This window comes from Lygodium microphyllum, chromosome 26, assembly GCF_053477565.2.
Source record: "Lygodium microphyllum isolate KBCC chromosome 26, Lygodium_microphyllum_v1.1.10, whole genome shotgun sequence".
Taxonomy (NCBI): domain Eukaryota; kingdom Viridiplantae; phylum Streptophyta; class Polypodiopsida; order Schizaeales; family Lygodiaceae; genus Lygodium; species Lygodium microphyllum.
In genome coordinates this window covers 10,319,973-10,335,631 of record NC_141160.1, presented here as the reverse complement: position 1 = coordinate 10,335,631, position 15,659 = coordinate 10,319,973, and the positions used below count along the sequence as shown (strand labels likewise).

At 41.0% G+C, this 15,659-nt stretch overlaps 1 protein-coding gene across 1 annotated transcript; it reads left to right on the top strand.

Annotated features, from left to right (window-relative positions):
* The first annotated feature begins 8,542 nt into the window (after positions 1-8,542).
* On the top strand, positions 8,543-9,302 carry LOC148012991 (uncharacterized). Its single transcript, XM_087667609.1, is given in 3 exon segments — positions 8,543-8,716; positions 8,832-9,028; positions 9,107-9,302. Coding segments are annotated over 3 exon segments (567 nt in total).
* The last annotated feature ends 6,357 nt before the right edge of the window (positions 9,303-15,659 follow it).

The window sequence follows — 15,659 nt, the reverse complement described above, 5'->3', positions numbered from 1 at the left end:
TGCTTTGGAATCGTCTTTGCAATTAAGAAATTCAAGCACTACATCTTATATGAAAAGGTAGTATTTTATATGAAGGTAGAGGGGTTGAGGCTCTTGTTGAATAAGTTATAGTAGCTTGACCGCCTAGCAAAGTGGTTGATCACTTTGCAGGAGTTTGGCTATGAAATTAAAAGTAAGCCGTCGAAGTTGCAAGGCACCATTGAATGTCTTGTGGATTTCGATTAGTTGAAGGAAGTCTTAGCTAAAGGTAGAGACCTGTAGGGTCTATTCAAAATTGATATGGCCTCCATTCCATCTTGGTATGCTGCAATAACGCACTATCTATCCATAGGAGAGGCTAGAGTTGCTTTATCAAAGGCTGAAAATATGAAAATTAGGCAGGAAACCTTAAAATTTGCCTTGACTATAAGAGCACTATATCGACAAGGGGTCGATGATGTTTATCGTCGATGTGTCATGCCTGATGAGGGTCCATTTATCTTGGAAGAGTATCATGACTATGCTTATGGAGGGCACTTAGCTGCATGACTGACTACATAGAAAGCTTTGAGAGCAAGATATTGGTGTCCGTCCATTTTCCAAAATGCATTTGTGTATGTCAAGAGATGTGATACATATCAAAGACATGAGAATAGGGAGAATAGGAAGCGCCTGACCGCTGACTCTTATCATGGCTATACTACCATTTGAGAAATGGGGCATTGATTTCGTCAAGCATATGCATCCTTCGTCAACTATGAAAAAGTGTTATATCATTATGGCAATAGACTATTTCATGAAGTGGTCTAAAGCTCATACTTCATTGAAGGAAAGTGCAAAGGAAATATCTAGTTTTATGTTGGAACAAATTGTTTGCAATTTTGACCACCTGAGGAGCTTGTGTCTGATAGTGGGACACATTTTTTGAATAAATTGATTGAGGCTTTGATGTAATATTTGAATATTAAACATAATAAGATCATGCCTTACAACCCCCAAGATAAGGGGCAAGTAGAGAGTACCAATAAGCAACTTGTGGAAATTTTATTTAAGACAGTATCTGAAGGTAAGCGTGATTGGAATAAGAAGTTGTATGTGGCTATTTGGGCCTATAATACGACATTCAAAAGAGCTACATGCCACACCCCTTTTAAATTAGTACATGGGAAAAAGTGTATTTTCCCTTTGGAGATTGAGCTGCCTACATTAAGATTTGCTCTAAACCATTCTTTGGGTAAAGAGGAAGCATTGCAATAAAGACTAACTTCCCTTGCACATCTTGACAAGATTCGATTGCAAGTCTTGTTACATTAGGAAGTAGGAAAGAAGCGAATGAAAATGCTTCACGATCTTCGTGCTAAGAAGTATACATTTGCTAAGGGTCAAATGGTCTTATAGTGTAATGCTCGTCTTCATGAGCTCTTCCCATGCAAGTTGAAACCCAAATGGGATGGTCCTAATAAGACTGTTTGTATAGGAAAGAATGGCTCTACAGTCCTTTTAATGGATTTGCAAGGGGTAGAGCTCAAGACTAAAGTAAATTTCAATAAATTGAAGCCCTATTATGTGTAGGGGCTGATGTTGGACTTGGTGCTTGTGTAGGTCCTTCAGGATTTAGGTTAAACTTGCAAAGGATACGAAGACTATTAAATGGAAAAAATCATTCATTATCTTGAGCATCCATATTTAGAGCAAAGTTACTACCAAGGCAATGTGATCTAGTGGAGTAAGGGTTAGCACATCACCGAGTGGCAATATGAATCTTTCACATAGGATATTCGAGTCTATTGTAATCATTATCATCGGGTTCTTACTGGCATCTTATTGAGTTCAATGAGGAAGGAGGGATTGTACCTGTCTTACATCCCCTCTCTTGATTAGACTTTGACTATCATAAGTACGAGTAGGTTGATCACCATGGCAAGCTACATTAATGAAGCCATGGTTTACACATTATATTTTGATGGAGCTTATCGAGGACCTACTAAACATGCGAGTGTTGGGGTTTTCATTAAAGATCCCCATTGTTAAGTGGTTTTAAAAATGGAAGTGTATTTAGGCACTACTTTTACGAATAACATGGCAGAATACAAGGCCTTGCTTATGGGGTTAAATCTAGCCAGATATGGTGTGTTCACCAGTTATTGGTGAAAGGTGACTCGCAAATAGTGATCAACTAATTGAATGGACCTATAGTGTGAGGGATCCCATTCTAAGAATGTACCATTGTGCAACCTTGGATGTCCTTGAGATCTTTGAGGCGGTGACTTGCCAGCTGATTCCTCACCAATGGAATAATTTTACAGACTCTCTGACTAATTATGCCTTTGTTGAAGATGTCTTTCTTAACTATGGTCCTTAGGGAATTCTATAATTACCTCCTGATGTTAATCTAGGGCTACTATGGGTACTACTTTACTGACATGTTCTATTTTTGCCGCCGATGGTTCACCGATGGTGGTTAGTATGGGTTATGACCCAGATAGCAAGTAATCATCTTCATGTTCTATCGTGGACACATTGGATTGTTCAATGGCATATTCGTTAGACACCCTGTGCCATTTATGCAAGGGGTTAGCTAATAATTTGATGCATTTAGTGTAGGACCTGAATGGCCATCCCCTTGCTCTAGTTTTGTGCTTCAATAGGGTTTATGTGGGGACCAAGGGTTTGTTTTCAGCAGTAGGATGCTGAATGGTGTGCTTTATTGTTGAATTTTGTTAGGCCAAGAGGACCCTTTGTTCTTGTAAAGAATTGTTTGATTTTGTTAGGTCAAGAGGTCCATTTGTTTGTTTACTTTGGGTAAGGTTAATGGATTTTGTTTTAGTGTTGCAGTAAACATATTCAACAGAGCACATGGAGGAAGCCTCTTACTACACAGAATCTTCTTATGGCTAAGTCCAGGTGATATCCTTCATTTATGAGTTCTTTCCCTTTATGTTGTATGCATATATGTATGTGTGGAGTTTTTCTTTTGTTATATATTAGCAGTAGTATTAGTGACAGGCCTATTCTACTACCTTAGCGAGTAGTTGTTTCTAGGAACCCTACTTAGTTGTGAGGTACCTAGGGAAGCCTCCCAAATAAATAGGAAAAAAAAACCCAGTGAGTACATTTGAAATATATAAGATACAAAGGGATGTAAAAAGGGGCTCTACCCCCTAAAATAGGAAAATAAAGGAAGAAATTTTCCAAGAGCAAATGTTCATTGCCTTGCGGTAGGTTCCTGGTGGGGACGAGTTAGGACCTGTGGTCGGTGCCTATCTTCATAGGGGTGGCATTTAGCCAAAAAATAAATAAGGATGGTTGGAGCATAAACAAAAGTGAGCTGAAGGAAAAAAGGATTTAGAGTAGCCTCGCGAGAGCTTGATAGGTTCTTGGATACGGAGACTGGACTTGAGGCCGATACCATGTTTTCCTTGTCAGTGGGTAGGGTGAGAGCTATATTTGTACTATGTTGTGTATTTTTATTCAAAGTAGTTTGATGCTCTTCATAGTTTATATTCGTGTAGATTAGTTTATGGGTCGCGGTCGCTAATGAGAGCTAAATTTTAGAGCCAATCTTAAAGCGCAAAAGTGGTCCAAGTCCTGTACAAGAGGCCTTTTTCATGAAAAATGAAACGATCATGGATCAAGGAGCTAGAATTTTCCTAGATGTATCTCGACACCAAGAATCCAACGCAAGTGTCTGTTTGTCAATCGAAGTTCGTTTAATGGCCGCAAGGTTTAACCGTTATGAAGCAGCTACCTAATTCAAAAGTTGGAAAGCAAGTGACATAGGCTAGGATAATAGAATTTAATTCCAAGAAGCCATTTGTCTAGTCAGATCACAAATTTGAGGTCGTTTGCCCCTTTCTTTCTCTTTCTCTGTTCTTTCTCCCTTCTCTTTCTCCCTTCTCCCTTCTCTTTCTCCCTTCTCTGTTTCTCCCTTCTCTCCCTCTCTCCGTCTCTCTCTCTCGCCACAACTCTCGTGCGACAGCTCCCACAGCTCCTACAGCTCTCGCGACGGTGCCCCACAACTCCTACAACTCCTGCGCAATAGCTCCTGCCCCAACTCCTGCGTGACGGTGCCAACTCCTACCCCAACTCCTACGCGACGGTGCCAACTCCTTCCCCAACTCCTCGTGCGGCAGCTCCTACAGCTCTCGCGATGGTGCAACTCCTGCAGCTCTCGCGACGGTGCCAATTCCTCGTGCGGCAGCTCCTGCAGCTCTCGCGACGGTGCAACTCCTGCAGCTCTCGCGACGGTGCGACTGTCCGTAGCTTCATTCGTAACTCCTGCAGCTCTTGCAACGGTCACCGGCTTCGTTCGTAACACCTTGGCTTCGTGCGACTGTCCGTGGCTTCGTCCGCGGCCTCCCAGGTAACACCTTGAGCCCCCCAATCGTCCGGGTCCATGCGGACGATGGGTGGGCTTAAGCTTTGTCATTTGCTTAAGCTTCGTCTTTTGGTCACGCTTCGTGTGGGCTACGCTTCGTCATTTGCCGTGGCTTCATCATTTGGTTATGTGCCGTTGTGTGGACTATGCTTCGTCGTGTGTGCTACGCTTCGTCATTTGGTTATGAGCCGTCGTGTGGGCCTCCAAGGTAACACCTTGAAGCCCCCCAATCGTCTGCGTCCACGCAGACGATGGGTGGGCTTATGCCCCGTGGCAACCGTCCCATATGCCATCCCGTCATTTGGTTATGCCGTCCCGTCATGTGGGCCTCCAAGGTAACACCTTGAAGCCCCCCAATCGTCCGCGTCCACGCGGACGATGGGTGGGCTTATGCCCCGTGGCAACCGTCCCGTATGCCGTCCGACGGGCCTCCAAGGTAAGAGATTGAAGCTTATGGTCGCGTCCGCGCAACCGTTGGGTGGGCTTATGATTCGTCCCATGGCTACAAGCGTGTGGCTTTGTCCCATATGCTTCGTGAGAACAAATTAAGAGATTGAACCCCCCAATCGTCCGCGTCCGCGCGGACGATCCGTGGGCTTATGCACAAGCGTGTGGCTTCGTCCGTGGGCTTATGACCTAAAGAGATTGATTGTGTTGCTAGTCTTAAAGACATTGATTGTGTTGTTAATCTTAAAGAGGTTGATTGTGTATCTATTTGTAAGTGTGTAGAGAAAGTTATGGCACCTAAAAGAGTATTTAGAAAGAGAAAGAAATGTGTGTCACCTCATAGTAGCTGTGAAGTCTGTATGAAGCTACGTTCAGGATGTGTTCCTGGGCAGATCTTAGAGCAAGAAGCATCATCGCGTTTGAGATCAGTGGACACTCCTTCAACAAAGAAAGGATGTGGTCCAAAAAGATGTGTCTACATTGATGACGAAGCACAAGTGGATGGGGACTCCAATACAATTGACGGGGTTGCGGAGCACACAGGTAGTCACTTATGTGTCCATTTCATTTACATATGACGCTTTGTTCAGTGTTATGTATTAAATATGATTGGTTTTTATTAAATATGACGCTTTGTTCAGTGCTATGTATTAAATATGATTGGTTTTTATTACATATGACGCTTTGTTCAATGTTATGTATTAAATATGACACTTTGTTCAGTGCTACTTTTTATTATTATTACTTATTAATATATGCTCCTACAGAGACTAATGTGCAGCATGATAGTCTAGATGACAAAGAAGAGGTGAGTGGTGATAGTGATCAAGGGGAGAATGATGATGAAAAAGAAAAGAAGCACTCAAGGAACTTAGGCAAGCAAGTCTCTCTAGGACTGATGAAGGATGTGCTGAGTCAATTTTATATAAAAAAGAGGACGCTGCCTCCTCTTGTGCCTCTTTGCAGATTAGTGGCTCATGAGGCAATCAGATTTGCTACGGATGATGCCCAGTGGTTGATTCCTTCCTTTGATTCCACTGGTTATCTTGAGACTATGGGACACTTCCTTGTGTCAGTTGAAGGTCCGAGAGGGGAGACCATGTCTGTGACAGCCAGCAATCTAGATGAATGGGGTCCAATATGGCGTCAAAGAAATGAGGATTTTGAGAGGGCTCTTGGAAGAGAGTGGCAAGACCTTAAGGGTAAAAAGTCCTTGGTTTGGGATGGAAACCACAGGCTTAAAACGTGGTGGAAACGCATCAAAGAAAGTAAGTTGTCCACTATACATGCAAGTATTGAATGTTCATATCCCATTCTTATGTTTGTTGGTTTTCAATTACAGAGTACTCTGACTGTGCTCACTACCATGTTAGTGTACGGTGCCAATTCATTGAGGTGCCAAAGGCAAAGGAAGCAGAGCTACTACTCGCACTAGACACCACCAACGCGTAAGTCTTCTTCCTTTACCTATGCTCCTCTTTGTAATATGTTACACTTACATTCTCATATTATGCTTTTGTTTGTTTTCAATAGTATTGCCAGAGCTCATGTTACTCCAAATATTGCGCGTGAGGTGTATATGTTACAAAAGTTTGGTATTGCAAACAAAGACTCCATTCTAGATAGATTGAGTCCGGCCATGAGGAAGTGGGCTGAGGTTGAGATGAGTATAGAGGCAAGGTATTATCATGGTGTTGCTCCATGGTATAACTCTCATTGCGGTTTAATATCTCAACTTGTATGGAAGGTGATTTTCTTTCTATGGCTCACTTGTATGAGATGTGCTTTTCTATCTCTAATTTAGTTTTTTTTTTTGGAATGATAGGATGAATTTCATGTCTTCATCTCAAAAGAAACTGCTAAGCTTGAGGCTCTTGGTCTAGATGAGGTAGAGAGGAAGAAACGTTTGGAGAAGGCTACAAGGGTGGAAGAGGAGCGCCTTAAGGATAGGGGTTACAAATACCTATCCATTGCTAATCCCCAAAATGGTGATGAGTTCTTTAAGTTGTTATTTGGGCTAAAGTGGGATGATGCAAGCATGCTCAAGATCACAAGAGACAAGCTGTATTGTCTCACAAGCTCAAAAATCCCTGCGGAAAGGTAATTTGTATATATAACGCAAGGTGTGTATATGTGATGCTTTTTTCTTCAATGCTTTCTATTTGCATATATTGTTGTGCATCACAGGAAAAAAATAATGTTGCATCTTATGAGTCTCACAAAGGCCAAAGACCCCCAATACCCGCATTTTGGTGATTATAAGCTCTTTCGGGTTTACATGAAGAAAGAGACATATTGGGCTCACTTGCATTCGGAGGCACTACTTCAAATTGATAGGATACAAGTAGAAGGTCCACAGCTACCAGATTCATTTGAGGAGTTCTTTAAGCTTAACATGAAGAATCATGTCATGCAGGTTGACTCAATGCAGTGCATTCATATTTCTTTCTTAAGTTCTTTCTTAAAATGTATATGTGCTAATGTTAAGCGCTTGTGAAACTTGTGTAGGCTTTTGTACACCTCTTGGATGGAGTGAAATCTTCAGATGTTGCAGAGAAGATGCCAGAGCTTACGTTTTCAGCCAAACGTGTGATTTATAGGTTAGTATGCATTTTCATATTAGATTGTGTGTCTGATTTTCATATTAGATTGCATGCATTTTCATATTAGATTTCATATTAGAGAAGAATGTTGCAGGTGGATACTACAATGTGTAGAAGAGAAGAGGCTGGGTGCAGCTCCGCAATTCACAAGAGAGTGGATTGATGTTCGTGACGAGAACACTATGTATTCTCCATCATTAGGTGAGAGAAAATTGACGGCATGGGAGGCAAGTGTTTGCCCTTGGTGGCTGGATTACCCTGTGGGGGTTATCCCTAAGCAAGAGAAAGATCTGCATGACAGTAAGTACTTCAATCTATGTAAACATCTCGTCGCTTTTGTAGCAATAGTTTTTGTGCTCATGCATGGGAGTCTAAGGGTGAATGATACTATGTAGGATTCAAGGAGGGAGTTGATACTCATGAACCGCTTACCGCACCCACCACTGTAGAGGAGCAAGCAACCAAGGCTACCAAAGGTGCCACCCAGGATACTCAAGGTAATCCAGGGAGAAAAAATGTGCCAGAGTCCTCTATGGCGCCCACCACCTCCTTTGTTGCAGATTCATCTCTTGGTCGAGAGAATTGGGAGAGGCGACCTATGACCCGTTTAGTAGGTGAGAAGTCTTATATTAACTTGAAATTCGTGTATGATTATTAAAAATAAGTTACTTTGAAATAATTGTTGCAGGGTTCCAGTATCAAACATATGTCGATGCTCTATTAGTGGATGTGACCCAAATTGATAGATTTGCCCTTGATAGGTAGACATGACAACTACATATTGCAAGAACATCAATTTACATGTTGCATATATCATTGCATCATAGTTTACTTTGCATTAATGACTATGTTGTTTTGTGTATAGCATCAACAAGTTTTTTGCAACACAAAAGATGCATCTTTATAGCAAAGATGGAGTTCCATGTCAAGAGGTGGCTCGATTGATATTTGCGGATTTTCCTACGAGCTTGCTTGTGGATGCTCTAGGTCCCATCCCATTGGGTAAGTTATGCTTTCTATCACACAAGGTTTACATCAAACTCACTTCTTATATATCATAATGCCAATGTTTTTTGTAGAGGGCATGACTATTCCCAAGTGGAACACGTTCTCAAAGGGTCTAGTTATGGGTTGTATGGACCTTGCTCGCGAGTATTTGGCTGACCAGGGATTCTTAGTCACTATGTGCTTAGCAGAGCATATAGGCGAGTTTATTACAGATGCGGCAAGAGTGGGCTTTGTGCTTCACCGCACTTGGACACTCATGTGTGACTCCAAGGCTTATCGACATCCCGTTACTAGAGAGGCGGTAAGATAACAAAGTTGGATACGTTGAACGTGCAGTTGTATGTTCTAAATAAAGTTTGTGTTACATGCTTTAAATAAAAACATGGATCACTTATTCTATTTCCACTCGTGAATAGGTACTTGATCTTACTGTGTGTCTTTGGCATCGTGCTGGTCATGTTGTGCCTTGCTACGACAGAGAGGCTGGGGAGAAGATTTCAGAGAGATTGTTTCCAACGTATCGTAGCTATATGATGGATGATTGTGTCTTTCCCATGGACGTTGATGGTGTCATTGTCAGAGGCGAAGCAGAGAGGTCTCATCTTTTCTTTCAGTAAGTAGTCTTGCATGTTTTTGCTCTCAGGTTACCTTGTATGGTATTTTCATTGTTTCTACTTGCATGGCCGCAAAGATTCTATATCTTGATTGGTGATATGTGATTGGTGATATGGTAATGCTACGACTATGTTTTGGATGTGTTTGCGGGGTGTGGTGGTTTGGCGCGGGCCAGTGCAGAGGAGATGAGACATTGCATGTGTCTAGAAATAGATGATGTGCTCTATGGGGAGTGTTTGTCCACCATAGTGTGTGGACCGGTACCATGCTGAGAGAGAGTGTGTTTTTTTTTTCGAGAGACTCTAGACATTTCATTTTGTTACTACTTTTATATATATGTTTATTATACACTTCGCCATGTGACTATGCCCGATTTTGTCTAAGAGATTACATGCGTTGGGATCTTTGATTTGTTTTTAAGAAGAGTGTACCTTGCGACTATTTGACACGAATATATTTTACTAGTTTTCCGTTGGTTTTGTTTTCTTGATGTGTGTTCATGTAAATGCAACGTGTCGTACTCCTTAAGTAAGACTATTTATATGCAGAATGGATATGTTACACGAAAAAGCTCGAAAAAAAGAGATTGATTAGAAAAGAACGAAAATGAAAGCCCGTAAAAATAAAATCCCCAACATAGACAATGCAACAAAAAAAATTTAAATGAGAAATATCTGGTTTCCTACCAGTATACCTCTCTTTTGGAGTCATCCCATGTACTGCTACAGTGGGAGTCATCTTCATTATGTAGACTATTGTAGCAACTGCTTCAGCCCAGTAAAAATCTGGCAAGTCTTTTTCGTTGAGCATGGCACGAGATACCTCTCCAATATGCTTATTTTTTCTTTCTGCAATTCCATTTTGTTGTGGGGTATGACTGCATGAATATTGCTGCTTTATGCCATGCTCCTGCAGGAATCTTACAAACTCATTTGGGAGGTACTCTCCCCCTCCATCTGACCTTAGGCATTTTATTAGCAAGCATGTTTCTTTTTCAACCATAGCTTTAAGAGTTTTGAAATGCCCAAACACTTCACTTTTCTTTTTCATAAAGTACACCCAAACTTTTCTGCTATAGTCATCAATAAAAGTGACAAAATAATGACAGCCTCCAATAGATGCAGCTTTAGTAGTCCACACATTAGAGTGGATTAATTTTAATGGCTTCTTACTCTCTTGAATATGTCTAGGAAATGGTTTCCTTTCCCGTTTTCCAAATTGACAGGCTTCACATACCTTATGTATTTCTGCAACCTTGAATTTAGGCAATCCTGCAACAATATTTTGGGCCTGCATTGATTTATGTTGCTGTACATTAACATGACCAATGCGTTTATGCCAGATATCAATATCTGCAACTATACCGGTCCCATGTGCAAACATTGTTGCACTCAATTCAGGCATGTCTGCATCCAACGTAAATATTATGTCCTTCTTCTTTCCTTTCGCTATCAAGTGACTTTTATTTTTCATATCCTCAATAAAGCATCCATGAGGATTAAATCTGACCTGTAAGCCTTGCTCAACCATTTGACCAACAAAAACTAGATTCTTGGTGATATTCGGTTTGTTGCTTTCTTCTGCATTTGTCACAGAATTGTTCATGTGCCGCACCATAAACAAATGCTCATTTCTGTCATCACCCTGTCTACTAGAAGATGCATAATTCCCTTGTTGCAATTTTCCATTCATGATATCATTCTGCTTTTTATAGCAATCTTTAGCCATATGACCCATTTTAGCACAATAGTAGCATTCAACATTGCTGTTTGCATTTTGGTCTCTTTGCTATCCACCACGACCTCTTTGACTCCCCCTGCCTCTAGAGTTACCACGTCCTCCTCCATAGGACTGGTTTTCTTGAGTTTGCTGCATATTCTGATTTCTACCACAGCCTCCAAATCGGCCTCCTCTACCTCTGTCTCTACCTCTTCCAACATTTGAGTAGAAGACAGCTTCTTTTGAAGTTCCTCCTGAAGAAGATGCACTACCATTTCTCTGCTTCTCAGAAATTAGAAGAGCAATCAACTCCTCAAAATTAGGAAATCTTTCACGGACGGAAATGGATGTTCGAAATTGTGTATAATCCTTTCCTAGATCATTCAAGGTCACAAAAACTAAATCATCATCTTCCACTAGCGACCCAATGGAAGCAAGTGCATCTGCAATCTTCTTCACCTTCATGCGGTAGTCATTGATGGTCATACTTTCTCTTTGCACATTGTACAACTCTTGCTTGAGCTGCATTTTCTTGGCTTGCGTATTTGTGCTGTACATTTTTTACAAAGTATCCCATGCCTCCTTTGGCGTACTTGCATCCTGAATATGCACAATCATAGAGTCTGAAATACTGATAGACAACCAGTACATAACTTTTCTGGCTCTCTCATGCCATCCTTTAAATGCTTGCATTTGCTGTTAATTGCAAACATCAGAAAAAACTGGTTCTTCTTCATTTCCTGCTACAAATTTCCAATATCTTTTTCCATAAGAAAATTCGTCATTCTAAACTTCCATGCTTGGAAGTTGTTCTTGTCAAGCTTTTTAGTGACAATCTGTGAAAGAGAATCAGACGGCATTACAGAACACTGCAAAAAATTCTGTCACTACAAAAAACACAGCTTCAGCCTCACAAGGGCAAATCTGCAAAAACTGACAAAAGTGTTATTTGACCACACAGTCACTTCCTAGTGACAATTTTGCATCAACATGCAACAAGGATAATTCTATAACTCCTAATGTCTTTGCGCACATGCATACGATGCAATTTCTATGGTAACTTTTCACCGACTTGTAGAGCAATGATCGCACAACAAAAAACAGGGCCTTTTCCTGAGTGCGTGCGAAAAAACAGGGCCTTTTCCTGAGTGCGTGCAAAAAACATTAACCTGTAGAACATTAATATTTTGGGCCTGCATTGATTTAAGTCGTTGTACATTAACATGACCAATGCGTTTATGCCAGATATCAATATCTGCAACTATACAGGTCCCATGTGCAAACATTGCTGCACTCAATTCAGGCATGTCTGCATCCAACGTAAATATTCTGCCCTTCTTCTTTCCTTTCGCTATCAAGCGACCTTTATTTTTCATATCCTCAACAAAGCATCCATGAGGATTAAATCTGACCTGCAAGCCCTGCTCAACCATTTGACCAACAAAAACCAGATTCTTGGTGATATTCAAGACATGAAATACATCTGACATGTATTTCTTTTTTCCATCCTGCATAGACAAAGGAATTTTCCAATCTGCATAATAGGATGTGCAGTATCATCACCAGTCTCCACAAATCCTAATTTTTCCATTTTCCTTGCATCCTGCATCCATTTTGCATGACCTGTCATGTGGTTTGACGCACCTGAGTCAACATACCACACTTCATTACTTTCTTCTGCACTTGCCACAAAATTGTTCATGTGCTGCACCATAAACAAATGCTCATTTCTGTCATCACCCTGTCTACTAGAAGATGCATAATTCCCTTGTTGCAATTTTCCATTCATGATATCATTCTGCTTTTTATAACAATCTTTAGCCATATGACCCATTTTAGCGCAATAGTAGCATTCAACATTGCTGTTTGCATTTTGGCCTCTTTGCTATCCACCATGACCTCTTTGACTCCCCCTACCTCTAGACTTACCACATCCTCCTCCATAGGACTGGTTTTCTTGAGTTTGCTGCATATTCTGATTTCTACCACGGCCTCCAGATCGGCCTCCTCTACCTCTGCCTCTACCTCTTCCAGCAATTGAGTAGAAGACAACTTCTTTTGAAGTTCCTCCTGAAAAAGATGCACCACCATTTCTCTGCTTCTCAGAAATTAGAAAAGCAATCAACTCCTCAAAATCAAGAAATCTTTCACGGACGAAAATGGATGTTCCGAACTGTGCATAATCCTTTCCTAGACCATTCAAGGTCACAGAAACTAAATCATCATCTTCCACTAGCGACCCAATGAAAGCAAGTGCATCTGCAATCTTCTTCACCTTCATGTGGTAATCATTGATGCTCATACTTTCTCTTTGCACATTGTGCAACTCTTGCTTGAGCTGCATTTTCCTGGCTTGCGTATTTGTGCTATACATTTTTGACAAAGTATCCCATGCCTCCTTTGGCGTACTTGCATCCTGAATATGCACAATCATAGAGTCTGAAATACTGATAGACAGCCAGTACATAACTTTTTCGGCTCTCTCATGCCATCCTTTAAATGCTTGTATTTGCTGTAGATTGGGAAGATTAGGAAGAATTGGTTCTTCTTCATTTCCTGCAACAAATTCCCAATATCATTTTTCCATAAGGAAATTTGTCATTCTAAACTTCCATGCTTGGAAGTTGTTCTTGTCAAGCTTTTTAGTGACAATCTGTGAAAGAGAATCAGACGCCATTACAGAACACTGTAAAAAATTCTGTCACTGCAAAAAACGCAGCTTCAGCCTCACAAGGGCAAATCTGCAAAAACTAACGAAAGTGGTATTTGACCACACAGTCACTTCCTAGTGACGATTTTGCATCAACAGGCAACAAGCATAATTCTGTAACTCCCAATGTCTTTGCACACATGCATACGATGCAATTTCTACGGTAACTTTTCACGGACCTGCAGAACAGTGATCGCATAGCAAAAAACAAGGCCTTTTCCTGAGTGCGTACGAAAAACTTTCGCCTCCAAAACAAGCCCTGAAATGGCCTCGAATAAAAAAAACAAGGTAACCAAGGACTAAAGCCATCTCCCGCAACATATACTTCCCTCTTGCTACACCGCAAAGGGCGTCTCAATCTGAGACAATGCACTCTTACACTTTCCGGCTGTGCTACCTGCAGAGACTTGCTCCCAAACTCGAAAAATGAAAGCAACACTAGTCCTCTTACCATAACACCACGAACTTGGTTTGCTTTCTTAAGCTCCTTACCACGAACCAAGCTCTGATACCATGTCAAGTTTGTGGGAGAGAAGGAAGGAGTCTCACCTGTAGCTTTCGCACTTACACAATGGGGGAATACACACAAAGATGGAGGCTGAAAACAGTTTTCCTCTTTTCAATTGTGTAAGCCAAAAAGGACACTAGTACAAAGAAATAGAAGAACCCTATATATGGGTCTCAAACCGAACTCAACTAACTAAGGTGGCATATTAACTGAGCCACGAACTAGAGTAGATAAGGATAGCTATCATCTAGCTATTATTCATGGGCGGTGTACCAACCGCATCTGCAACTAACAAGTCGGTGACATAAATGCACAACGGTCACCCTGGCATATCACGAGTGGAGCTCGATATCTCAACGGGGGAGGGGTTTGACAATACTATCTAGGACCAACTTTGGATTCATGCCTTGTTCTTTTTGCTCCTTGGTTGAAACTAGCCTTTATCCAAATCAATTATGTATTGGTCTTTCTCCTTTTTTCCTCTATCCAAAGTTGCATCTCCTTTAATGAATTTAGCACAAGAGGCCATCTTCCTAGCCAGCATGTCATTATTTCTCCATCTCCATTAGGATCTCTATGATAATAGTGTCCCCACACCTTGAGTTTAAGAATAATCTTGCATACTTACTTCAAACCAACTTGAACCTTAGCTCACTAACAATAATGCACATCAATATGAAGATACTCTAGGTTTTCTTTAATTGTGTGCCATAGCAAACAAAATCCCAATTTGCAAGAGTGAGCAATTTCAGATAGCAAATTCCATAGATATGCCGATAAGTTAGGTATTTCAATCCACATCAGGCAGTTCTTCCTAAGCATGTCCCTACCTAACTTCATAAGGGCATAACATAGACCAAGTCCAAGCCGTACAAGTAGATTCCTTGGATAACACGGCATGAAGTAGATCACATGAGATAAACACCTCCTTCATAAACTCTTTTCAATCAAGGACCACTTCAAAGAAACCTTTGCTACTATAATATATCTACTCAACAACTTTATCATCTTTGTGCATAGTTTCCTTGCTGCAACTTACCACTACGAATATCATAATATCATCTTTCTTAGCATAACATTGGACTGCAATATGACTTGTTTTGCCACAATAGTGACACACAATACCAGAGTTGTTAGAACATCTGTTCTACCATCCATCTCTTCCTCTAAAGCTCCCCATGCCTCTAAAGTTACCACGACCTCTTGAAACCTGCATATCGCCAAATTGCTGATTCAATCTGTTTTGCTCGTTGTCACTACCACGTCCTGTACCACGACCTCTTGAAGAGGACCTGCCACGTCCCCTTCTTGAACTGGAGTAGAAAGCTTGAACCTGTTCACCACTTTTTTCAGATGTCTCACTCTGCATGTTGATCTCTTAAGTGATCATAAGGGAGACCAACTCATCGAAATCTGAAAATGGTTTTCCGACATATAAGGAAGTTACAAAAGACTTCCAAGCCTTTTCATTGTTAAGTCCACCCAAGGTAGACGACACAAATCATCATCATCGAGCATTGCATCAATCGCTGCCAAGGCATCTGCAATGCTCCTTACCTTCAGTGCATACTCATTGATAGACATCTTCCCTTTCTTCAATGTATTGCTTGAGTTGAATCTTTTGTGCCTTTGTATTTACGAAAAGCATACCTTCAAGTATGGTCCAAGCTGCATATGAATTCTCTACATTTC